The sequence below is a fragment of the Eubalaena glacialis genome, chromosome 9 (genome assembly GCF_028564815.1).
Source record: "Eubalaena glacialis isolate mEubGla1 chromosome 9, mEubGla1.1.hap2.+ XY, whole genome shotgun sequence".
Classification (NCBI taxonomy): Eukaryota; Metazoa; Chordata; class Mammalia; order Artiodactyla; family Balaenidae; genus Eubalaena; species Eubalaena glacialis.
The window spans coordinates 22,437,178-22,465,047 of NC_083724.1; the positions used below are offsets into that span (position 1 = coordinate 22,437,178).

At 34.3% G+C, this 27,870-nt stretch overlaps 1 protein-coding gene across 7 annotated transcripts in view; it reads left to right on the top strand.

The window, feature by feature from the left end:
• The window catches only part of PTBP3 (polypyrimidine tract binding protein 3), a 100,146-nt gene extending 73,523 nt beyond the window's left edge, over positions 1–26,623 (top strand). For 6 of the 7 annotated variants that reach the window (XM_061200102.1, XM_061200099.1, XM_061200100.1 and 3 more), the window contains 7 exons: positions 11,267–11,344; positions 13,763–13,908; positions 14,127–14,160; positions 16,807–16,899; positions 17,895–18,111; positions 21,215–21,292; positions 21,444–26,623. In XM_061200102.1, the coding sequence (XP_061056085.1) occupies positions 11,267–11,344; positions 13,763–13,908; positions 14,127–14,160; positions 16,807–16,899; positions 17,895–18,111; positions 21,215–21,292; positions 21,444–21,576 (779 nt within the window). In that variant the 3' untranslated portion in view covers positions 21,577–26,623. The remainder of the gene's footprint in view (positions 1–11,266; positions 11,345–13,762; positions 13,909–14,126; positions 14,161–16,806; positions 16,900–17,894; positions 18,112–21,214; positions 21,293–21,443) is intronic. The other variant, XM_061200101.1, reaches the window with a different exon arrangement.
• Positions 26,624–27,870: the final 1,247 nt, after the last annotated feature.

Sequence of the window (27,870 nt, forward strand, 5' to 3'; positions counted from 1 at the left end):
AAATGCAGAACTGCACATATTTCAGTAATTGAATACATACTGTTGGTATAATTAATGTTCTGCATTGTGGGAGGAGGACATTTTAAAAATACAATTAAAAATTTTGGTTTCTGAATATAAAATAATCAGAATGTTACCATCCTTTTTTTATTGTATTAATAAATCCTTTGTCGTTGCAGAGTAGTGTCTACATTCTAAGATAAATAATTCATCAAACAGAGAACAGTACTTTTTTATGTGTTGTGTGAAAGTTTACTCTGCCTCTCACAAGTATTTGAAAGTTCACTATTCCCTCTTTTTTTTCTCATGGCTTCAGAAACACCACACTTCCATGACTTTTTTCCTTACCTCACTGGCTGTTCTTTCTTTTCTTTCTTTTAAAGATTACCGTTTGAAGATCTTAGGGCTAAGTTGTGAGCATTCTGTCCCTCTTTTTAGAGATATATATTATACCTATAGAAAAGCTTGTAAAACATGTGAATACAGTTTTAAATACCCATGTAATTACTACCCAGATTAAGAAATAAAATGTTTACACATACTGAAGAAGCACTGTTTGTACCCCTCTCATTTATAGTGTTCCCACTCTCCCTGCTCCAAGATAACTGTAGTCTCAAATTTTTGATGATAGCCATGCTTTTGCTTTTCTGCTTTTCCCCTGTGGTTCGGTTTGGTTTTTTTACTACTCATTATGCAGCCCTAAGTGCTAATTAAAAAAATTTTTTTCTCCTATATTTAGAACTTTATCTAAATGGAATCATACTATTTGTTTTCTTTTGTGATTCATCCATGTTCACATATGTGGCTATCGCTTATTCATTGTCAGTACTGTCAAGTGTATAGATTCCCATTGTATGAATATACCACAGTTTGTTTATCTATTCTACTGTTGATAGACATTTGGGTTGTTTTAGTTTGAGGCTATTATGAACAGTGCTGCTGTGAAATTTTCTTGATTACCAGTGAGGTTGAACTTACTTTAATTTATTTATTGGCCATTCTCCTTTATGAATTTTCTGTTAATACTTTTGCCTGTTTTTGTGTTTGGTTTCTTGTCTTTTCTTGTTTACTTGTGGGAATTCATTATATATCCTAGACACTAGTCCTTTGTTGGTATTATGTGTTGCAAATAATTTCTCTCAGTTTTGGCTTATTGGTTCATTCTCTCCATGGTATTTTTATGTAGTCAAATTTATTTGCCATTTCCTTTATATTTGTGTTTTTGTGTCATGTTTAAGAAATCCTTTATTACTTTGACATTATAAAGATAAATACTTATATTTTAAAGTTGATAGTATTTTAGTAACTTTTTATTGAAATACTTTAAGTCGCAAGAATAGTTCAAAGAATTCCCTTATATCCTTCAGATTCCCCAGTTATTAACATCATGCCACATTTACTTTATCATCTGTTTGTATGTGTGTGTGAGTGTGTGTGTGGTGGTGTTGTTTTTTTCCTCTGAATCATTGGAGAATAAGTTGCAGGCATGGTGTCCCTTTTAAATACTCACTGTATATTTTCCAGGAACAAAGACATTCTTACCTAAATACCGTTATCAAAATCAGGAAATTAACATTCACACAATACTATTATCTAATTCATAGACCTTTTAAAATTTTTGCCAGTTGTGAAAATAATGTTCTTTTTTTTTTTTTCTTTATAAATTTATTTATTTATTTACTTTTGCTGTGTTGGGTCTTCGTTTCTGTGCGAGGGCTTTCTCTAGTTGCGGCGAGCGGGGGCCCCTCTTCATCGCGGTGCGCGGGCCTCTCACTATCGCGGCCTCTGTTGTTGCGGAGCACAGGCTCCAGACGCGCAGGCTCAGTAGTTGTGGCTCACGGGCCCAGTTGCTCCGCGGCATGTGGGATCTTCCCAGACCAGGGCTCGAACCCGTGTCCCCTGCATTGGCAGGCAGATTCTCAACCACTGCGCCACCAGGGAAGCCCAATAATGTTCTTCATACGAAAATTTTTCTCAGTATCAGGTTAATTTATTTGTCATGTCTCTTGGGAGTCCTTTAATTTGGAACATTTCCTCATTCTTTGTCTTTTATGACCTTTAAATTTTAGAAGAGTTCAGGGTTGGGTATATAATAGAATTTCTCCCAACATGCGTGTCTGGTTTTTTGGCTGAAATAATGTTGTGTCTTTCTCATTTCATTACATCAGGAGACACATAATGCCAGTTTATCCTATTCCTGGTGATATTAACCTTGATCACTTAAGGTGGTTTCTGCCAAGTTTCTTCCCTGTAAAGTTACTGTTTTTCTCTTTGTAATTAACAACATATCCTTGTAAGGAGGATACCTTGAGACTATAAAAATAGCCTGTTTCTTATGACTTTTCACCCTTTAGTTTTAACATCCATTGCTTAAGTTAGTTGTTATGGTGGTAGTTGTTGCTATATTGGTGATTTGCTAATTCTGTCATTCCTTCTCATTTATTAGCTGAGATTTTATTATAAAGAACTTTTTTCTTACCACCACTCCATTCATTCATTCATTCATTTTTATTACATAAATCTGTGTGAATTTAAGGTTTATAATGTGCTACTTTGATGTATTTATGTATTGTAATATTCAGTTGTAGTGATATCACATTACACAGTTTTAGTATAATGTTGTCTGTATTCATTATACAGTACATTAGCTCTCTGTGGCTTATCTACTATTCATTGTATTAATTTTTTCATGTTAGTATGAACTTGTAGGTTCTTATTTTAGTCTATGGGTAATAATTTCATAGTATCATTTTTCATTTTATGTTCAAACTCTCCCAGATTTGGCCAGTGGGAGCCCTTTCACACTAGCTTCTGTGGCCTTTTGACATATCTTCATCATTGTTTGAACACTTCCTTACTTTCTGGCAGAAGAGATTTCAGATCTTCTTTACTTTCCCTGCCTTAACACTGCAGTCAGCCATTACTCCAGTGAGCCCTGGTTCCTTTTAGTAGGAAATAGTATTTGGAAATCAGTATCAAGGCATTATATGTGTTTATTGCTAATAGGGTGTCACTGCTTCTAGGAACTTTAAATGGACATGACTAGAATATATGTGTATGTGTACTTCATAAATATATTTCTCTGTGTGTGTGCGTGTGTGTGTTTGTGTTTAAAAAAAACCACAAGTTTTAACTGATAACTCCAATTCCAGTTCAGCACACTTTTTTTCATATTGGTGATTCCCTTCTTCAAGAATGAGAAATCTAGTTTCCATTAGCCTCAACATATTTACTTATTTGCTCAATCCTATAATACACAAAAAGTAGTTTCAGAATTAACACATACCATTAACTTGAGGTTAATATATGCATGAGTAGTTTTCTGAGCATGGTTCCATTGGTCTATTTATTTGTCTTTCTTTTTGTCATTACCACAAGTCTCAATATCTGATAGTGTTAAGTCTCTTTACTTATTCTTCAGGAGTATCTTGGCAATTCTTGACCATTTACACCTAGGAATTTTAGGATCAGCTTTTCAAGTCCTCAAAGGGGGAAAAAAGCACTATTAGGGTTTTGATTGGATTATATTGACTTTATAAATCACTTAGAAGATAATTGACATCTTTACAATAGAGTCTTCCAGTCTTTGAATATTGTACATATCTCCGTTCATTTGTATATTCTTTAGTGTCTTTGAGTAAAGTTTGGTGACTTTTCCCCATAAAGGTTTGCATATGTTTGTTAGAATTATTCCTAAGAGCCATACTTTTTAGATTCTAATTCTAGACCAATCTTTATGATCCGTGTAACTTTGGGCAAATTGCTTAACTGCTCTGTACTTTTGTCTCTTTATATGTGAAATGAACATAATAATAGTACTTAACAGGTAAGAGTTGTGATGAATATTAAATGTGCTAATATACGTAAAGAGCTTAGAATGGTGCCCTGTAAGTTTTAGCCATCACTGTTATTTGGTTTTTAAACTGTTGCTAATATACAAATGCAGTGTTGTAGTTTCTTGATTTCATATTCAGCAACCTTGATAAACTCTTATTTCTTTCTCTAACTACTCTAATTTTTCTCTTACTTTAGTAAGATGCACTGAACTTCTAAAATTTACATAGAAATGGAAAAGTATCTAAAATAGTGAAAGGAAATAAATGCAAGGCTTAATATAAAGCTGCAGTAGTCAAACCAGTTTGATAGTGTTGAAAGGTTAGATATATAAAATTAATGGAACAGCATATAGAGTCTAGAAATCGACCCACATGTATGTAGTGAGTTGATTTTGAGCAAAATTGCCAGTGTAAAAATTCAATAGGGAAAGGAAAGTCTTTCAACAAGTAGTTTTTGGACAGGTGGATATCCATATTGGAAAAAGAATAAACATTGATCCGTATCTCACACCATACTGACACATTGACTTGAAATGGATCTTAGACCTATATGTAAAACTTAAACCTATAAAATTCCTGGAATAAAACATAGGAGAGGGGACTTCCCTGGCGGTCCACTGTTAAGACTCCGAGCTTCCACTGCAGGGGGCGTGGGTTCGATCCCTGTTAGGGAACTAAGATCCCACATGCCATGCTGTGTGGCACGGCCAAAACAAAACAAACAAATAAATCTTATATTAAAAAAAAAAACAGAGAAAATCTTTGTAACCTTGGGATATGCAAAAGTTTCTTAGGTAAAACAGAAAAAGCACAAACCATAAAAGGAAATAATTTATATATCGTACATACATCAACATTTAAAAATTTCACTGATTGAAAGGTACCATCAAGAAAACCAAAAGGTAAGCTATAGACTTGAAGAAAATATTTGCAACACATATATATAAGACAAATTCGTTATATCAAGTTATATAAAGAACTCTTATAGCTCAGTAATAAGAAAACAAACTATTAAAAAATGGCCAAAAGATTTGACAAGATATTTTACAAAAGATGGTATATGAATGGCAGTAAACACATGAAAAGGTGCTCAACATCTCTAGTCATCAGGGAAATGGAAATTAAATTACTATAAGATATTATTACATACCCATTAGAACAGCTAGAGTTAAAAAAGTTTCCTGTACCAAGGATGTGGAGCATCTTTTACCAGCATACTGTGTTGATGGCAATGTAAAATTTAGGAAACTCTTTGGTAAAGAGTTTGCCAGTTACTCAAGTTAAATGTGCACCTACAATATGACCTAGTCATTTACCCAAGAGAAGTGAAAAAGTTAGTGTCCACACAAATACCTGTATGCAAACGTTCATAGCAATTCTATTTGTAATGGCCAAAATCTGGAAATATTCTATTAACAGGTGAATGGATAAACAAAATGTAGTTTATCGATGCGATGAAATACTATTCAGCAATAAAAAGGAATAAATTGTTAAGGACAACAGGACTATGTTGAATGAAAGAAGCCAGACAAAACATTATTATGAATGAAAGAAGCCATATAAAAAAGAACACCTGGTATATGATTCTGTTTATATATAATTCTATAAAATGCAAACTAATCTTTAGTGACAGAAAGCAGATCAGTTGCCTTTTGTACTTGTACAGTTTATTGTATGTAAATTAGAGAAGAGAAATAAGTCATATCATTTCAGTCTAATGCTGACAACCCTCCAAAGGTTCCCATTTCTTTCAGAGTAAATGCCCACATCCTTACATTGGATTGCAAGCCCTATACCATCCACTCCAATTTTACTCTTTTGACATATCTCCTTTGATGTTCTCCCCTTGCTCCTTTTGCCCACCAAACTGACATCCCTCTAAAACATGTTAGGCATGTTCCCACCTCCAGATTGTTCCACTAGTTATTCCCTCTTCCTGGAGGGCTTTTCTCCCAGATACCCTCAGATTTTGCTCCTGCTGCCTTCTTTGACCTACCCTGACCAGCCTTCCCTCAGTACTCCTGATTCTTCCTGTTCTATTTTTTTAGTAGTATTTATCACCTTCTTACGTATGCAGTTAACTTATTTACTGTGTTTATTGTTTAATTATGTTTTCATCAGTCGAAATAAGCTTCACCAAGGTAGTTTTTTTTCTTCTCTACTTAGTTTGCTGATATTTGTTTCTGACACAAAATAGACCCAAAAAATATTTGTCGAATTAATGTTTATTATTCGGTTTTTCCCACTACTGTTTTCGATGTTTAACACTGTTTTGTATTTTCATCTAGGATTTTTGACTTTCATACTTATTTTACCAAAATATAGAGTTAATCGATACCTGTAATCTGTTCTTATATAATACAAGAACTTTAGGACACTTTAACTCCTTTTACCTTCTCTTACCTCCTCCTAACTCAAGATATTATTATGTTTAAAACTTTTTAGATTTTAACATTTCAATTTGTTAGTATTATTTTATACAATCAATATTCATTTAGATTAAGCCATATATAACTCTCTTAAGGCCTTTCATTTCTTCTTGCAACTCAGATATGCCATCTGGGATTGCTTACCTTCTGCCGGAAGGATATCCTTTAGTATTCTCTTAAGGGGAAGGTCTGTGTTAACATGTTTGAAGTGTTCGTTTCCTCAGAAATGTCTTTATTTTGTTGTCAGTTTTAAAAGATATATAGAGTTCTAGGTTGACAGGTTTTTTTTTCCAGTGTATTAGAGAAATCAGTACACAATAGTCTGGTTTTCATTGTTGCTCTTGGAAGGTCAGCTGTCAACCTAATTACTGCTGTTTTCTCTCTGGCTATTCTTTAGATTTTTTTTTTCATCTTTGATGTCTGTAGTTTCAGTATGATGTGTCTGTTTAAGGATTTATTTTTTCTACCTGGAGCTCAAAAAGCTTCTTGATTTGGTGGATTGTTGTCTTTTACTGGTTCTAGAAATGATCTTCTCATATATTTCTCCTTCACTCTGTTTCTTTTCTTACTTTCTGGAATTTTGATTAGACCTGTTATACTGTCTTACTCTGAGTATCTCAAACTTTCTTTCATATTTTCTATTTCTTTATCTCTCTGAGCTGCATCCTAAATAATTCCTTAGGGACTTTCATTTTACTAATGGTCTCTTCACCTTTGTCTAATCTGTTGTTAAATTTGTCTGATAATTTTAGATTTCAATAATTGTGCTTTTTATTTCTAGAAATTTTATTGATACTTGGTTCTTTTTTTTTTTTTAAGTATCTTCCCTACAGATATTTTTCAGCATGGCTTTTATTTCTTCAAACATACTATTTAAAATCAAATCAAATCAAATCTGATAATTCCAATGTCTGAAATCTTTGCAGTTATTTTTCTGCAATTAGATATTTCTTTTTCTACTTTCTTTTTTTCTTTTTGAGTTTCTCATTTTACTTGGGGAATTGTGAGAGTTCTTTGAGGCTTAGTATCAAGATGGTATGTTCCTCCAGAAAGAATTTGCTTGTCTGCCTCAGTAAAGGATCTGTGTTTGGGACCATTTCAATCTAAATCCATAATTTTATTAATTTTCCCTTGAACTCCTAAGAAATGTGAATTTGGGCTGCAAATTTGCATGAAAGCTTGCTTTTTTAACTTTTCAGGAACTTTTTTGTCTCTTCTCTGTTAGACACCAAGGCAACTTTCCTTGCAATCTTCTGAAGGTAGGAGGAGTAGGTAATGGGATGGGTTATTTTAGGCTTACACTTCTAGATTAATGCCATGGAGGTCCCCTGTTGACTTCCTTCCTTGGGCTGACCCTGGGATTTGTATCTTGTCTATTACATATGAGGCTGATAAAACCTAGCTGTTTCACAGAGTTTGGTTTTTGGCCTGGTTTATTCCTAATCATTTTGTTAGCTCTTAGATTTTTTTTTTTTTTTAAGATCTTTTTACTCTTCCATTGGGCATATCTACAGTAAGGTTGGTCTGTATTATTTAGTCTGCTACTGTACCAACATTTTTGAAAAACAAAATAATTGTGCTTTTTTTACATAGTACATACTCTTTGTAATATTTTAAATGGCTCTGTATTTTGTCTAGTGACTCATAATTTATATAATAATTCTCCAACTTAGACATTAAGCTTGTTTCTTTAGGGCTTTCCTATTATAAATAACACTGATAAACTGATTTCATAGGTAAAAATGTTATCGCTTCATTTGTATTACCTTAATTGCTGTTGTGGTAGTACCTTTTCCAAATGTAAAATATGTATTCTTAGTTATGCAAATCTTAAACCTTTTTCTTAAAAGTTTGTGTAAACCATTGCCTAACTGGTTACCTTGCTAAAATGTTTCTGTTTCTGCTTATTTGAGGAATGTAGATTTACAGAAACTTTACAAATGATTCTTTTGTCGAGTATTAACAAATGTTCTTGTTAATCATATTTTACTTGGAAACAATTATTTAAAATTTGGCCCTGGTAATTGTTTGCCAATTCTTTCATTTATTGCTATTTAATGTTCAGTGAGTGTTATCTCAGGAATTTTCCTCATTTCTCTAAAACCTACTACAAGTTTTCTGCCTCATACCCCCCACCCCATAGCCATTTGTATTAGTCTCTTTGTTTTGTTTTAAAAGTACGTCCCTTGCCCTTCCCACAAATCTCAGTGGTTTACAGCAATTAACATTTATTCCTCTCACATGACTGACACTTAAACAGCTGCAAATCAGCTTTTGCAAACTTCCTTCACATGTCTTTGATGGAGGGTCCAGGCTGAAGGTGTCACTACATTTGAGACATGGCATTCTTGTGGCAGAGAGTAAAAAAATAAGAGAGCTGGTGTAAACCCATAATGCCTCTTAAAGCTTCTGCATAGAGGCAGTTTATGTCCTGTCTGTCCGTGTGTTCCTATCACATGACTGAGTGCAGTGGGTGTTGCATAGAAATGTATGCTCCTCCCACAGGAGACACTGCAAGTCACATGACTGACCAGAGTTACATGGAAGGGTCAAGTGAATACTTGGCAACAGTAATACAATCTACCATATCTCTTCTTATTTTTTTTAAATATATTTTTAAATTTATTTATTTATTTATGGCTGTGCTGGGTCTTCGTTGCTGCATGCGGGCTTTCTCTAGTTGCGGCGAGCAGAGGCTACTCTTCGTTGCAGTCCGTGGGCTTCTCATTGCGGTGACTTCTCTTGTTGCGGAGCACGAGCTCTAGGCGCTTGGGCTTCAGTAGTTGTGGCTTGGAGGCTCTAGAGCGCAGGCTCAGTAGTTGTGGCGCATGGGCTTAGTTGCTCCGCAGCATGTGAGATCTTCCTGGACCAGGGCTCGAACCCGTGTCCCCTGCATTGGCAGGTGGATTCTTAACCACTGCGCCACCAGGGAAGCCCTACCATACCTCTTCCTATGTTTAATTTTCTAGTGTAAATTTTCACGATAACTCATACCTGTACTGAAGCCTCTCTCATAAGTCTTCCTTTATGCCTTAAATATAGTTATTTCTGTTATGAAAGTGCATCATTTTACCTATCATCTTTTTTTTTAACTTTTAATTTTATATTGGAGTATAGTTGATTAACAATGTTTTGTTAGTTTCCAGTGTACAGCAAAGTGATTCAGTTATACATATACATGTATCTATTCTTTTTCAAATTCTTTTCCCATTTAGGTTGTTACATAATACTGAGCAGAGTTCCCTGTGCTATACAATAGGTCCGTGTTGGTTATCCATTTTAAATATAGCAGTGTGTACATGTCAATCCCAAATTCACTAATTATCCCTCCCCCCCACCCTTCCCCACTGGTAACCATAAGTTCATTCTCTAAGTCTGTGAGTCTGTTTCTGTTTTCATTTTACCTATGATCTTGAGCCTACTTGAATGTAAGTTTAGCAAGGGCAGAGATTTTTGTCTGCTTTATTCATTGCTTCCTCAGCACTAGAAGAATGCTTGCCTCCTAATGTGCTTTCAATAAATATATGTTTCCCTTCTTATTTCATCACTTACTCTGTCAGTTATTCTCATTTTCTGTGTCTTCATTTATTGTTGGTTCTCTCTGCTAGCTCTGTCCCTGAAGTCTCTCAATGACTGTATTTTCTTGAATTATTTTAATCACAGCTACATATTTAATAAATTCTGTTAAATAATTATCTTTAATGAAGAGAATAAACTTATATGATCTTTTAACCCCTCTGGAAAATGTAGCCTACATACTTCTTCCTATAAATATGCATATCAGCCTATCATTAGGGTAAAAAACCCCAAAACCTTCCCTTTGACTCTTACAGTCTAGCTTCTCACTGTTGCTCTAAAACTATTGTTTACCTTTTACATTTCTCACTCTCTTTGACTTTTATGGAAGGCCCCCTCCCCTAAAACTTTATGTCTCTAGATCCTGAGGGACTATAATTCATTATAATTCACTGTTTTGTTTTGCTTTCTAAGGTTGTTCTCTTTTTCTCTTTTCCTTAGAATGTTCCTCTTCCGTCCTCTACCACTTAAGTGTACTAATACTCCCAGGTTCTATTTTTAGCTTTCTTCATTTCTTGCCTTGTGCCCTTTTTAGTGGAGCTCTCATTCATATGGCTTTCACATTTATTTCTATATAGATGATTTACAAATCTGTGTCTTGTAATAGTTAGAAATTCTGCGTTTGCCCCCTCATTTCCACTTGTGGCATTCCCATTTGAGTGTCTTACTATCACCTCAACCTTAACTTGTCCCAAACCAAATTGTTTTCCTACTAGTACTGAGTCCTCCATTGGAACTAACTCTTGTTTTTATTGATGGTTCACAGTCGCCAGGCTTCTAAAAGGAGAGGGAATACCAGCCTTTGTTTAGCATCCAGTGCACACTAAGCACTGCTTTTCACTTACTGAATGTCCAGCTCAAGTTTTACCTCCTGAGAGACCTTCAAACAATCATAGTGATCCTTTGCAATCCCTTCTTCTTAGAGCACTTGCAGTATATTTGTATTTAAACCCCTAGATCCTCAGCATGTGAATCTCCTGTAATTCATACTTTTAGTTTGTAAAGCCTCTCAAAGGCAAGGATTTTTATTTCATATTTCTTTTTGTCAGCACAGTACCCCCCAGGTACAGTACAATTTAATAAGTATTTGATGATTTTTGCATAGAAACAATGCTCTAAATAAGGACAAGAATATCAACTTAAATAACAAAACTAAATAAACTAAAACTAAGTAGCAAACTAATAACTCAAAATTAAATAATATTTTAGCTGTACTCTTGAACCTTGAACCCAGTTGAAAGGGGTTAGCCTCTGAAAGTGGCAGAGGCTCTTTACTTACCATTAAGGATCACCTGTTCAACAAATCTTTACTCTGTAACAGAATCTCTTTATCAGTAATACACCTTCATATAGCCATTTTATATTGCTATGATAACCATATTTATAGAAGGTAGTATATTTATTTTAGCTTCTCTTCCCCGTTAGGTGCACCAGGAATAATTTCCTCACCATATGCAGGGGCTGCTGGATTTGCTCCAGCCATTGGATTTCCTCAAGCTACAGGTGACTAACTCTAAAGTTGAATTTGAAATGATTTCTTAATGATGGTCTATATTTTCCAGGAACTTATCAAAATGAAAAATATTACCATATTTGAAGGATTTATAATAAAAGCATTAGGTGTTTCAATCATGGAAGTGGCTCATGTACAATATATGATGCACAGCTTCCTTGTGTTTATAAATAATTCTCTCTGGTTCCATTCTCAACTCCAAAATTCCCTTATATATTCTGCATCATTTATACTTGCCATTGGCACAGATAGGTTGACTATATTAAATAATCTCTGATTTGCCTTTTTTTGGTTATTACACAAAATATATGAACTGCTTGCTTATAAGCTTATCAATTACATGTTAAACAGACTTCTGTCTTATTTATCTTTGTGTCGTTAAATGCCTTTGATGGCATTTAATACATAGTATGCAGTCAGCAAACATTTGAATTAATAAACATTTACTGTTAAACTTATTTGTAAATCCTCTTTTTTTGTTTTTTTGATTAATGGGTTTAGAAGATTACCGTAGAGGGTATGCATGCTGTTTTATTTCAGAAAAAATATATATTTTTTTCTTTAAGTAATAGAAATAATTAAGAGATAGCAATCGGTTAATACTTTGATAATGACTCTCTGACTCTTTTCCAAATAGTAAACAAAATGAATTTGATCATAACTTAAGGAGGAGAAAAAAATACTTTATGGTTTTATTGCTGGTGCTTAAAGAATACACTTGAGGTTGGTGATTAGAAAGAAGAGTGGCGTAGTGTTAAGCCTAGTCTACACAGTACCTTTTTACAGTTTCCAGCTGATTTATGAATATAACTATTTTAAATTACAACATAGTTGCTTTCTGGCAATAATCTTTGTATCCTACCTTTCTAATTCTGGGAATTTTAACTAGTCTCTTAACTGGAGAGGATGAAATTAACTAAAAAGAAAAGAGTGATTTAAAAGGTTGAGGTTCATTTAAGTTTTAGGTTTTTGGTGGTTTTAAGACATCTTAACGTATGTTTAATTAAGTGAGTAATTCTACCTATCTCATTAAAATGAAGGCATTGTTTTTATGTGTTTGAAGCTCCCAAAAGTTTAATTTTTATACATTTGGAGGTAGTGATATATGGTTTCCCTCATTTTAGTTATTTCTTTCTACACACTGTATGTATAAAACACTGTAGTAGATGTTAAGAAAGAGAAAAAATGTGTAAAGAGGGCTCCTGAGTTGATAAGACTTTTAAGGTGTAGCAGGGGGACGTACATATACACATGCACACATGTATATACCCTACAGTGTAGCTAAGGTGTAGTGTTGGCGGTATATAATAGACTTAAGGAAGTTATTCAAAAGTTGCAGGGGCATGGGAAGAGGTCATGCAAAAGACTACTGAGTATAGATTTCATGGAAAAGCATCCACCCTAAGAAGGTGATCTGCACAGTTTTAAAATTCAGCAAGATGATGGTAGTAATAACTTTCCTTAGATTGTCAAGCAGAATAGTATGATTGTAAACTATATTGCAATTTAATTACATGATTTGTGATAAACTGGCCAGACTCTGTCTATTATAAGGAATTTTGAGCTTAAAGAATCAATAAATTAAAGAACTGGTTCATTTTATATCAACTAGAGATTTTATCTTAGATAATTTTTAAGCTGAGAATACAAATAGTGGGACCTTCTGAGGAAGTGTAGTGTTTTAGGTATAGTATATAGTGTCAATATTCCAGTATTGTAGAACTTGCAGTAGTTCTGAAATATCTGGGGGAGTAGAGAGCTCTGAAAATTCTTGCTGCAAAAGAATATTGAATTCTATAAATTTGTTCTTGATGGTAATAATGTTTTACAAGGTTACAAAATGTTTTTTCCCCATGCAGAATGTATGTATACAATTCACCTGTTTTAGATATACAACTCAGTGATTTTTAATAAATTTACAGAGTTGTGCAGCCATTACCACAGTCCAATTTTAGAACATGCATTACTACCTAGGATGCATATATGTGACTTCTGCTGAAGGACTTTTTACAAAAATATGTACCTGGTTTTATGGTAGAAGTCAATATGAAAATAACATCTACTTCAGAGAAATGTGCTGGAATATATTTATTTCAAGAAATAGAAGGAGTACTTGTAGCTATAGACCCTTTGAAAAACCTAATGCTTTTAAGACCAGGGAATTTGGTTGCTCTGCAAAGCACTGTATAAATAATAAAGTACTAAGTATGATAGTATCAACGAATAAAGAGCTCTACTTCCAGACAGACTCTGGAGGGCAGAAAACTGACCTTTGTTATCCTTATGGTAGCTTTGAAACATTTTCTTCTCTATTTTTGCTTTTGTCTTCATTTATTTACTTAAGTTGTATTAAGTGTTGTAATTCTCCAGGTAACTAGAATATGAAATGCTTTTGATGTTTTGAAAAGGTCTGTCAGTCCCAGCTGGACTAGGTCCCGGAGCTCTTGGTCCTCTCACAATCACCTCCTCTGCTGTCACTGGAAGGATGGCCATTCCTGGGGCTGGTGGTATACCGGGAAATTCTGTTCTACTTGTCACCAATCTTAATCCTGATGTGAGTTGAAAAGTATTATATGTAAAAAGTCTTTCAGGAGGAAGTGTTGTAGCTTCTGACCTAGAGTTAAATTCAATGAAAATGTTTATTTTAAGAATTTTTATTAAAATTCATCACTAGTATATATAGAAGCAGCATGTAAAAAGTGCTTTGAACAAGTAAACTTACTTAAAATTTTTACTTAGACACTGATATTTTGTGTTATCCTTTTCAAACAGCTTATTACACCACATGGACTTTTTATCCTATTTGGTAAGTAATTTTTCTTTTTTTTTGGTGTTTTTTATATCATCTATGATGTGAATTGAGCATATTGCATCATTCAGTAATATTTATTACTGCTATGTGCCTACTAGTGTGTTTGATCAACACTGAGGATAGAATAGCAAGGAAGACTTAGTAAGTGATTACAGTTAGAACAAAGTTTTATAAAAAGGGAAATAGAGATTGTAATAGGAACATACAGCTGGGAGACCTAACCTAGCTGAGGGAATCAAAGATGATGTACCAGTAGAAATGATAGTTAAGCTGACTTGTGAAAAATGAGGACACATTAGCCAGGCAGAAAGGGAGGGCAAATGTCCTTTCACAGATAGTAGCAGTGAGAGACAGAACTCGTGGAACATAGAAATGAAGGAAGCTCAATGGAGAGTGTAAGGGAGAGACATGTTGAAGCTGGGCAGATGGATAGGGGCAAGGTCATTAAGAGCTTTGTAAGCTATATTAAAGAGCTTCGTTTTTAACTTAAGAACAGTGGGAATCCATTGACTAGTTTTAAACAGGAGAGAGGCATAATGAGATGTTGATTTTAAAAATAATCCCCTAACTTTCCAATAGTGTGCCCCTCTCAGTTAAAAAAAATATTTAGCATGTACTCCTAATCTATATATGATTAATTATTCATAAATTTCATCCATCTTTTACTACACTCTTTAGTATAATATGTACAAACAGAAATATAAGAACAATGAAGTGATATTTAATAAAGATTTTTCTTATGACACTTTTTAAAATAAAAATCTATTAACATTTAGTGAGAAGTATGATTTAATATGCTTCATTATTTCAAAAACCTTTTTCATTTTGATTCAGTATCCCAAGAACTGATTCTAAATTCACTTTCTTTTAGTACTTGATCTTAATGGTTGTCATAAATGAAAAAGATACCTCATAAAGATATGCGAGGGAATTCTCTGGTGGTCCAGTGGTTAGGACTCAGTGCTTTCACTGCCAGGTCCTGAGTTCAGTCCCTGGTCTGGGAACTGAAAATCCCACAAGCTGCGTGGGCACGGCCAAAAAAAAAAAAAGATAGGCGATTTGAATGGAAGTGTTTCATTGTTGCTGTACTAAATAATTATGATACTAATTTTTCAGTCTAATCCACTAAATTTTGTTGTACTTTACCTAGAAAAGTTCCATTTTTCCTCTTGTTAAAGTAGTTGATCTTGAAAACTGTTACATTAGCATAAGGGGGTTAAAACTCACTAGTACTCTTCATGTGGAAGAATTTTTAAGAGGATGGAAAATTGTTTCAAATTTTTTGAGTGGGTAATAGGTTTTTTTAACAGCGTTTTTGAGTTATAATTTGCAGCCATTTCAATTCTCTGACTTCAGATGTACAACTCAGTGATTTTTAGTAAATTTGCAGAGTTGTGCAGCCATTACCACAGTCCAATTTTAGAACATCTCTATCACCCCACAGAGAAACTTTATACTCATTTGCAGTTACTATAAAAGTGTTTATTCATGACACATTTATGTAATTTTCCTTAACAAAATCATTTATTAATGCTAAATTTTCATATGTCTCTTTAATAGCCAGAGCACATTTCTTTCCAAAAGTAGTTAATTTCTCACTCCTTTAGAAAAATATCACCCTCAGCTTGAAGAACAAATTGTGTGTTATTTTTTACAGAGTATCTATTTCAGCCACTTGTCATTTCTGAAAAGGACAGCAAATTTGGAATACTTGTCTTTTTTTTTTTTTTAAATTTTAAAACTACCATTCATCTCTAAGTTTAGTTGCTCTTAGGGGCTTGCCCACAAGATAACCAGTACTCCTTTGTGTGCCTTGAAGATTGTCGTAGTCATTCTCTCATCCTATTACAAAGTATGGTAATGATGCTACTGTTTAAAGATCTTATTTTTATGATATTGGTGATACCCTGTTCCACATAAATTGCAATATATTTTAATACACTAAATTTAAAAAAATGAGAGAATGCCCTTCATATTGTAGAAACTTCTGTGTATAATTTCTTCTATATGTTGAAAATTAGTAAAATGTAGTTTTTCATACTGGTTTATATAAACAAATCAGTATAAGTAAAAGTTTATTTTCCTCCCACACCCCAGTGAATCATTTTGCTTGCTTTTGGGGATGTGGGACCCACTTTGGGGAACACTAGCATAGAAAAAATGGATGTAATGAGATCAGTTAGGAAGCTATGATGATAGTCCAGATGTGAAATGGTGATAATAGATTTGATGGTAGTGAGGATGGGAAGAAGTGGACAAATGTGAGAGATATTTAAGCCATAGAATCAATGAGTGCTGGTAGTTGACTGGATGTAAGTGTCTAAGGAAAGGGGTAAGTCAAAAGATGACTCCCAGATGTCTGACTGGAGCAAATATGTGCATGATGGTACTGTTTATCAACAGAGTTAGTGAACACAGGAGGGTGCAGGAAAGAGCAGGTGGGACATCCAGGTGAAAGGGGATACTAGATTAATAAATCTGGAACATAGAAGAGATACAAATTTGGGAACCTATGTATGAAATTGCCCAGGGAAAGCATATAGTATGAGAAAAGAAGCTTTCTTTAAATATATTAGTAAAGTTAATTGAACATTACACAATCAGCATTAAAAAATTGTTTTGTTTTGTCTTTTTAATTAGGAGTATATGGTGATGTACATCGAGTGAAGATAATGTTTAATAAGAAAGAAAATGCATTGGTTCAGATGGCAGATGCAAATCAAGCTCAGCTAGGTACTAATGATAAATAATAATAATGATAACCTGCCCCTTTTGTATGTGAATTTTCCTATAAAATAAACTTATGGCTAGTAGGAAGAGTACCTCCTTATGTTAATATCTCCATTATTTGGATCTGCTTATATTTTAAGATTTTAAAATATTTATTATTCTTTGAAGTTCATTTATCTATTTGAATATATTGTTGATGTTTAGAGCTTTGACTCTAGGGTTTTTCCATCAGCTTTAAACTAATAAACATGACTTGTTTTCTTTCATTTTATTTGTTTGTTTGCTTGTTTATTCTCCTTTCAAATTAAGTTTTCTAGGACTGTTGCATGGCATAACAGTTTGGGAATACTTCATACTGATGGTGCAAGAAAGTGTCATTCTACAATCTCACCGTTTATTATTATAGTGGCTGTTGAAATATTACTACTCAGATTTTTTATTAAAAAAAGCTTTACTTGAGATTAAAAATAGATAGCTAGTGGGAAGCAGCCACATAGCACAGGGAGATCAGCTCGGTGCTTTGTGACCACCTAGAGGGGTGGGATAGGGAGGGTGGGAGGGAGATGCAAGAGGGAGGAGACATGGGGATATATGTATATGTATAGCTGATTCACTTTGTTAGACAGCAGAAACTAACATACCATTGTAAAGCAGTTATACTCCAATAAAGATGTTAAAAAAATAAAATTTACTTGAGATTAAGCTAATTTATTCAATAATCATTTCCTGAGCATGTGGTATGTTTCAGGCATTCTGGAACTTCCTAGCACTCTGCTAGGAAAATAGTTACTTTTTGTTGTATTGCTTTTCTTTCATTACAGAAAAACAGAGTCATGTAATACATTTTCGTATATAAGAGTTTTTAAATTTAAAGCCATTTAAGCCCTCAAATTGACAGTATAATTTTAAATGACTAAATAAAAAGAATTATGATAGACAGTTTTACAGAGACTCTATCTTAATACCCAGACTTTCCTTATTTTCTTCTTATGCACCAGCAATGAACCATCTGAGTGGTCAGAGACTTTATGGGAAAGTGCTTCGTGCTACACTGTCCAAACATCAAGCAGTTCAGCTTCCTCGAGAGGGACAAGAAGACCAAGGTCTGACTAAGGATTTTAGCAATAGTCCTTTGCATCGCTTTAAAAAGCCTGGCTCTAAAAACTTCCAGAATATTTTTCCACCATCAGCTACTCTGCATCTTTCCAACATCCCGTATGTATCTAATTAGCTACTATTCATTTAGATGATTAATAATCTACAGTATATGGTTTGGGGAGGTAAAAACTGAAATTATTCTAACGTAGCAGTTGTCCTATTCACTAATTTCTCGTAAGATGATTTATTTGCCATCATGTCTTAAGAAGTTTATATCTAACCATACACTATGAAAGTGAAAGATAGCAATGTTTTAAATTTTTCTTTCCAAACAGAGAATTAGCAACTAAGTTACCTTTCAGTTATAGAATGGCAAAAATCTGTGCAGAAATATTCCATTGGTGTATACTTATTCATCCTTTTGTGTAAGTAAAGACCCTTTAGTGACCAGCATAGCAAAATCAAATAATTTATGTATCTAAGAATTTGGTAAAACTGAATTCTCTATTTTTACCTACAAGCTGCAAAGCCATATATATATGTAAAAGCTAAAAATTTTCTTGTAACCACTCTGTATTTAACCAGTGTTGTAGCAGACTTGTTCTTTAGTCATCATCTAACTTAGAGATCAACAAACTATAGCCTAGGGGCCAAATCCATCTGTTTTTGTAAGGCCCATGAGCTAAGATTGGTTTTTACATTTTCAAGTAGTTAGGGAAAAACAAAAGAAAAATTTTTTGTGATTTGAGACAATTACATAAAATTAAAATTTCACCTTCCATAAATAAAGTTTTATGGAACACAACCATATTTATTCATTTATGTGTTAACTATAGCTGCTTTTGAGCTATAACAACAAAGCTGAATAGTTACAACAGAGGCTGTATGGTCATCAAAGCCTAAGAAATTTACTGTATGGCCGTTTATAGAAAGCACCTGGCAACCCCAGTTTTAATTCTTGAAATCCTTGACCTACAAAGGGGGCAGATTTAACTTTTTTTTTTTTTAATAAATAAATTTAGTTAGTTAGTTACTTTTTGTCTGTGTTGGGTCTTCGTTGCTGTGCACGGGCTTTCTCTAGTTGTGGCGAGCAGGGGCTACTCTTTGTTGTGGTGTGCGGGCTTCTCATTGCAGTGGCTTCTGCTTGTTGCGGAGCGCGGGCCCAGTAGTTGTGGTGCATGGGCTTAGTTGCTCCGCGGCATGTGGGATCTTCCCAGACCAGGGCTCGAACCTGTGTCCCCTGCATTGTCAGGCGGATTCTTAACCACTGCGCCACCAGGGAAGTCCCAAGGTGGCAATTTTATATAACTTAATCTAATACATGAAGAGGGATAAGCTTTGGGAAGGAAGGGTAAAAGCTGTGGGGTATAGTTGTGTGCGAGCACGTGTGTGAAAAGTTAAAAGACTGAGGGAATGGAGAAGGGTACAGTTCTGGAATATTTCTGAGAATGAGAATGGGATTTGAATAGGAAGAGAAAATAATTATTCAAAATGCTGTTGAATGCCCAGGCTCCTAGCTAGTCTCCAATTAGGCTATATGGAGAAACCTTGAATCCGAATTGGGCAATGGCTCAAACCTCATGCCAGCCAGGCAACTGGAAGAGTCACTTGAGAAAAAAATCTAGAAATTTAGCACCTCATCACTACAGAGTCAGGGAGAGAGGCAACATATTTAAATACTAAAGCAGGCTCCCTCTTAAATACATTTATCCAGGAGCTGGTCTCAAGTTGCAACCTGCATCGGACACGTAGGTAGAAGAGAGAAAGGACGTTAATACTTTTTTTAACCATCTGTCAAGTCTGGGCACTGTGCTGGTGTTTTACGTGTGTTACCTCATTTAATCTCCATAATAACCTTCTTTTAAAATTGTGGTTAAATACATAACCTAAGTTTTACCATTTTAACCATTTTTGAGTGTACATTAAGTACATTCATAGTGTGCAACCATCACTTATATCCATCTGCAGATCCTTGTCATCATCTCAAACTGAAGCTCTGTACCCATTAAACAATATCTCCTTGTTTCTCTCTACCCCCAGTCCCTGGTAACCACTATTCTACATTCTGTCTCTAGCAATTTATCCATAATAACATATGGAGTAAAGGTCATTAGTTTCATTTTAACAATGAAAGTGAGAGGCTCAGATTAAGTAACTTACTCAAGAGTGACATACCAGGTGAATGAAAAATAGAATGTGAACTTATATCTGTCTCCTTGCAGAGCCAATTATTGTTCTATAACACCATCCTTGCTGGGAGTTGTGAGATGAGGAAGAGTCTACTTCTAGTCAGTTGACTCTCATGTGATAGACCACTGTATTAGTTATCTACTGCTGCGTAATAGATCACCCCAAAACTTAACAGCTTAACACTATAGTAGATGTTCATTATCTCAAATTGTTACTGTAAGTCAGGAATCCAGAAGTGGCTTAGCTGGGTGGTTTTGGCTGAATCTCTCATAAGGTTGCATCTGAAGGCTTAACTGGGGCTAGAGAATCCACTTCCAAAGTGGCTCACCATATGCTTAGTTGTTGACAGGAGGCCTCAGTTCCTTGCCACAAGGAGCTCTCCATAGGGCTGCTTGATTGTCCACGTGAAATAGCAGCTGGTTTCTTCCAAAGCTAGTGATTCAAGAGAGGGCAAGGTGGAAATCTCAGTGTCTCTCAGCCTCAGAAGTCACATGTGTCATTTCTACAATACCCTGAGGGTTACAGAGGACATCCTTATTAGATACGGGAGGGGAGTACCAAAAGTGTGAATACTAGCAGGCGAGAGTAGTTGGGGGCTATCTTAGAACCTGGTTACCACATACACATGTTCATAATTACCCTGAAAGTAATTGAAAATCTACTGGCCTAGTAGTGGAAAACGCTGGACCATAGAAGACAAGTCAGAGCTAGGGAAGTGTCTTTGGAAGTACTAGAGTTAATTGTGGGTAATAATCCCATTGAAAGAATAAATATAGAAAGATTTTCTTGTTCTTTATATACTGCCCATGTCCTGTGCAAAAGATTTGAGACAAAATTCCATCATTTGAGAACATGTATGCATCAACCTTGAACATCTTTCAGGGCACGTGCAAATCATGTCTTCATTGCGTGACTTTATGCTCTTTGAAATGTGAAATATTCTGGAGACTTGATGATTTCAGGAGTTAATCTTTGCATCATTTGAAAATTAGGGATAAGATAGTTGACTCTCTCTGTAATGTTTTCACAGCCCCTCTGTTACAGTAGATGATCTGAAGAACCTTTTCACAGAAGCCGGATGTTCAGTGAAGGCTTTTAAATTCTTTCAGTAAGTCCATGCTTTTAAGAAATACATTAACATTATTTAATATGATCTGCAAATGTTTAAGGTAGTTTAATGAAGTCTTCTAGGGCTGGGGAAGAGGTTTGTAGGCAAAATTAATTCTATATGCTTTTTCTATTTCTTCTACCATTTTCAGGAAAGATCGCAAAATGGCACTCATTCAGTTGGGATCTGTGGAAGAAGCAATCCAGGCTCTCATTGAACTTCATAACCATGACCTTGGAGAAAATCACCACCTCAGAGTTTCCTTCTCAAAATCTACAATCTAACTTTTCTGTGAATTTTTCTCCTAAGACTGGACCATAATTTCAGTAAAACCTTCAGACATAGACTGAAGCAGCTCAAGACCAATTCTGCCTCTTTCACAAAAATAACTCTTCCTGAGTTTGATATTCAAGTATATTCAAAAAATCATGCGATGTTCTCTTTTCCCTTTCTCCCCTCTGCCAATACGTCATCAGAGGCGTGTTTTTCCTTTGTACCATAGTTTCTAAAATGAAAATAATCTTCAGGAAAAAAGAATCAGGAAAAAAAATTTTTCGATAATTTAATTCCCTTTATTAAATTGGATTTCAAGAGGACAGTCTTTCTTTTCGTTTGGGTCCAGATCAGCCTTATACAACATTTCTAAACTCCTTTGTAGTTTGAAAAATTTAAACATACAGACTTTTAAAATTACTTGACGTAAGTAATTTAAATTACCTACAACCAAGTTTTTAACTGTATGATTCAGAAGTTTGACTCCTGTAGGAAACTGTGTTCCCTTATAAGTTACATCAGTTATTTGGCATATACTGATACTTACTATACATAAACAAATTGGGTTGTATTGGAAGCAAATTTATAAATCTGCGTGTTTTCTTTCAATTTTTTTTTTCCACTGTAAGACACTCCTTTGCATATCTTTAACTTTTTAAGACTATTTGGAGAATGAAGTGTCTCAACTATCTCCAGGGAAATTAAGTAGAATCCAACCAGGATCTATTAAGATGTCAGAATAATTAATAATTTTATTAGGAAAAATCACGTTTTAAATTTCAAAATGACACTTGCCTAATAATATATGATCTTGGAAAATTTAAAAAGAAAAATAATCCTACTTATAAACTACTTTTTTATAGTTGTTTTCAGAAAAAAGTTTACAGTCTTAAGGAAAATATTCAGGTCTATCATATGGTTTGACAGATTTTTTAAAAGTTATTTTTGGTAAAGTCTTCTTTTAGAAAAAAATCAATCTCAAGGGTTTTTTGTACCACTATAATCTCTAATACTTATTCAGAATTACTGTGTATTTACTTAATTTCCTATTATGTGCCTTATTATGTGCTTATGATATAATAGGTTAGACTTTTATCTCAGTATCTTGAAAGCTATATTGTGGGCTTGGTGAGCATTTGTTTTTTCTTTCCCTGTTTTGGTAAGGATTTTAAAGTTTTTTTCATTGCAATTTTAAGTGATTTTCAATAACTAATAGTTTCTATTCAAATTTTTTGGTGCTTTGGTGTAGAGATGGGGTGAGGAAGGGTTAAACGGTTTTGGGAATAACTCAGTGCACACCTGTAGGCCTCTTCATATTGTGACCAATAGTGGTCATTGCCAGTTATAGCATACCAATTTGGGGCTATAACATGCAGTCTCAGTTCTGGATCTTGTCTGATCTTTATCACGCATTAGAATTTGTCTCAGGATTACTTGGTTTTTGTCATATACTCGAGAACTTGCTTTTCTTTGTTAATGTAACTTCATTACTGAGTGCCCACATATATGGAGTATGAGAAGGTGGATTCTTTCTCATACTCTGTCCCTCTTTTTAGTTGAATGTGAGAGTACATTTTAATGTTGCTTCAGTGATTGTATAATGTAAAATTGTTTCTTTTTAGTTAGATACTTTGCTTTTGTTAATTATTCCTTCAGTGCTTGATCGAATTTTTTTAAAGCAGAATTTGCTAAAAGGGTCATTTTTGTCCACCCATTTTACACTTTTCAGATTCTCAGAGTGGCTCATCTCACCTTTTAAAAGAATATTTCAATTTCTTTGCTATATTCCAGCCATTAATTTGAACACAGGAAGAAATTTTATAAAAAATTGGAGACTACAAAAGATAATTGTTAAAAAGCAGAATTCACTCAACGCTGAGCAACAATTAGTTGGTAGAATACGAAGGACACTATATTGAGATCTTTCAAATGGATCAGTTTTAATATTGGCTGATAGGTGTAATCATTTATCTAATTTTTATTTTTTCACTTATGAAATATATTTTTACCAAAACACTGAGTAAGAGGGAAGGGGAAAAAACAATTTCTTTAAGAAATCTCCCCAAATTGCTTCATTTTTTTCCTTCCATACAGGCACTATTATAATTTTCAGTGGCATGTTAAATTGGGTTTTTTTTAGTTAGGAATTATTGTGTAGTTTTAATTCATGATTCCTATAACAGTCAGTGTAAGTGTAGCAGAAGTGTAGCAGAAGGGAGATCACAATGGTATTGAATGTAATTTTGAAGTAGGGAATGGCCTTTATATTTGAGAGAGAACATTTGAATCCTTTTCAGGGATTTGCGCGCACGTATGTGTGTGTGTGTATAGATAAGTGTATATACATACACTTTTCTAGTGTCGTACATACATATGCACATTACATACATCTTAATTTATTGACGAACATTAATCAAATTAAGATTTGATAAAGGTGAGATATTCTTGTTTAAAATAGTGTGTTTGCAACCATCAATTTGTGTCTAAAATTAGCTGTAGCACATGGATGTTGTCCATATTGGGCTATTTGCTCTTTGAATTATAGAGGTCTACAGTATTTGTGTTGGTATAGTTTCTGTAAAAAGATTTAAAAATATCAGGGCAGTGGAAAAACTAGATCTTTGTATTTTTCGTTTTGGCATGCATTTAGTTGATATCTTCTGAGCAATGTTTATTTTGCTGTTGAGCTGTCATAGTATCCTATTTTTAAGTTTATTTACTTAATTTTAAGGAGTATTGTCTTATTTTTGGAGGTGTCTGACTTTGACACAAAGTATGTATATTCAGGACTTCATTAAAAAATAGCAGTACACGTTTAACAGTAGCAATTTATGCCAAAAAGTTCTACTTTGAGATTTAAATAACTTGCATAGCAGTAAATTGTGTTTCCTGTGAGATACAACTAGAAAAATAACCTTAATAATTTGATAACTTACAAGAGAGTATCAGAATTACCCAATAGATCCTGCAGAATGCCATAAATTTGTTGTTTAAGGCTAAATATTGTAATGTTAATTTGTAGTCATGTTTCTGATTTTGTTGAAAGTTGCAAATCTCACAGTTTTTAGAGGCACAATTTTTGCCTGCCTGTTCCTTATGGAAGCAATGCCTTTTTTTGGCTCCACCTAGGATGGTGATTATAGGTTCTGCTTCAGTTGATTAAAAGTAACTCTCATGAATGTCCCTGATCAGTTTTATATAAACTTTTAAAAGCTTCCGTGTCATTAGGCAGCAAAGGTTATACATTTATATTAACATGTAATTCCTCTTCTGTTTCCACTAAGTATTTTTGGACAAAAGATGACAAGCTCAAAAGTATGTGTTTTTCCCCCCAATGAGTCACTTAAAAGCCCTGTTTGCCAAACTATCAGCCTATCTCTTAGAAAACCTAGTGTGTACTGCTATTTTTAAAACCAAAAAGACAGCATGACTATGCGTAAAAGCATTTTTCTTAACTTTTCCTTTGTCTTGATCTGTTGTTAACAAGAATAAAACTGCCAGACTTAAAATATTCTACTATTGTGCTAAAAGAAATACAATTTAGATTGCACAGAACTTTTTCTTTAAAGAAAATATAACTCAGCTGTCTTTTAAGAGCTGTGTTATTGTCTACAAGACTATTTGCAGTCTTTTTTCAGAGCAAATTTTAACAGCTAGTTGTGAATGATTTAAAAAATAGAAAATTACTAAAATGTTAGTTTTGGGGGTTTTATAGAGGGAGAAAAACAAAACAGGACCAAAGGTTATGTGCCTTCTTCAGTAGTCTTAATTGATCTTTTCTTCCTATTTGAGACTAAGGTAGTATCAGTATTCTGGTTTTCAGGAAATACATACTATAGTTTTAAAAGAATGTTGTCCCACACACCATCCGTTCAAGCAAACAGTTGTAACTGTAAAATGAAGTCTCAGTTACACTTTTTGCCTTCATCACATAATATTCATTATATAGCATTGTGCAGGTCCAAGAACAGAGCTGCTCTTAATCTTTGTGGTAGTCATCTTAGTTTCTGTAACCTGAGGCATATGTTCCAGAGAACAGGGATATTTTTCTGGTCCAGTGACCTTGGTGATAATAGTCATGATTGAAAGCTGCTCATGGCAAGCTTAAATCAGCACTGTAAACAGATTTTTGTTGTTGTTGTTACATTATTTTTAGTTCTTTAATCTATGTAGTAGTTGTAATAACAAATATTTAAATAGCTATTTTTGATGTCATTAAAAAAAATCATACTCTAACCTTTTTTCCCCCTTACCATTGTTACCCAGCTCTTTAAAAAATTCATTCCACATCCAAAAAGTACTAATTATAAAGATTGCTGACCAAGCAAAGTTTTGCATCAAAATGTCACCTCATTGCTCTGACCAAAGACTGACTGTTTTGGTTTTGACTCCTTTCTGTTAAGCATTTCTTTTCCCAAGCTCCTTTCTGAAAGAAGATCCAGTGCAAAGCGGCCTTTACTTTCTGTTTCCTATCGGCGAATAGAGTACTTAGAGAAAATGGGAGTTTAAATGTGAACAGAATGGATTAGGACAACATGGGTTTTATGGGCATTTTCAGTACTGTATTTAAGAAAAAAAAAAAAATAGCACAGCTAGGAGCCTCTGACGTTGTCTCGTGTTTTATGTGGTCTGTTCATAAAATTCCCTTTTTCAGTTTATAAGAATGTTCATCTAACAGAAGAAAATGCTGTAAATATTTGTAACAACATTTTTTAAAACCAGGCCAAAAAAGAAAAAGAAAAAAAAAAACGGTTTTTGGGAACAAGTTAACATGTAAAATGGTTTTATATAAAACATCAATTGTCTTGTATATTTTGATAAGCAGCAGTACCAGCTTTCATTTGTAACACAGTTTGTGGCATTGGAAGAAAAGGATTCTGTGATTATTGAAGTGAATTATGTTATAAATGCGAAGAGAAGATAAAATATTAAAAAACATATTTTCTAAGTGCGTAGTGCATGGTTAATTCAAGCTTCTGTACACTACAATATATTCCATTTTTGTTCAGTTTGTATATTTGCTGACTATTACTTGATATCTCTAATCTCTTTCCTAACAAGTATAGCATTGTAGCATGCCTTTTAATAAATGTCATGACATCTGTACTCTCTTAAAAATATTTCTGTGTTCTTGTCTGTACTTTGGGTTTCCCCTTGTCTTACCTGTAATTCTAATGATGTCATATTTTCTTTGTCATAGCCATCCATCTAAACTTGTTATAGTGAGAGCATAGCAAGCACATATTCATACCACTTTAAAAACTGAAAAACCTTAAGTCTACTAATCACCTCTCTTTTAGTTAAGGAACAGTTCTCATTTTGAGAAACAGAATGCTTTTCTAACCGTCCTGCAAATACCTTCTTCAGTGGCACGCCCCCTTTGTACAAGTACATGTTGGCACATTTGCATGAGTGCTGTCTTTCACTCTCTGTGCATCTCTCTCTCTCTCTCACACACACACACACACACACACACACACACACACACAATATATGTACAATGCCAAAGAAGAGTTGGAACATTTTTTCCAGTTCAGTTTTTGACTTCCCTAGGGGATGAGTATACATAAATTTTGAGACATTTTGAGGTGTGATCTCAAACCAAGTTCGTGTTTTTTTTGATTAAAGGGTAACACAGTTACCAGCTGCCTATATATTGCTTTTCCATAGGCAAATGTTTTATTCCTAGGTTCTTTGAAGCGTTATTGGATTGTAGGAGTCTAAGCAGTCATTTATTTTAATCTTTTATTCTAGGATCTTTTTTTTTTAATGTTTATTTATTTGCGTAGGGTCTTAGTTGCCGCATGTGGAATCTTACCTTGTGGTTCGTGGGCTCTTTGTTGCTGCGTGCGGGCTTCTCTAGTTGCGGCACATGGGCTTCTCTCTAGTTGTGGTGCACGGGCTCTAGAGCACACGGGCTCAGTAGTTGTGGCACGCGGGCTTAGTTGCCCCACAGCATGTGGGATCTTACTTCCCTGACAAGGGATCGAACCCATGTCCCCTGCATTGGAAGGTGGTTTCTTAACCACTGGACCACCAGGGAAGTCCCTATTCTAGGATCTTTTTACAAGTGGGAATTTTTTCTTGGGGCGGGGGGTGGGATTTATTTTTAATGGAATAGAAAACTAGGTAACTACTGCTGATCTTTGCTGGCTCATCTAAAATCTATTGTCTCCGTGAATGTAACTAGATCAATTTTTTTTTTAAGATCTAGAGGCATTTTTATCAGGAAAAGAAAATAACCCTATGGCCAAATAGGTTTTTATAAACTTGCTTGACCATGAAATGCTTATTTACACAGCAGA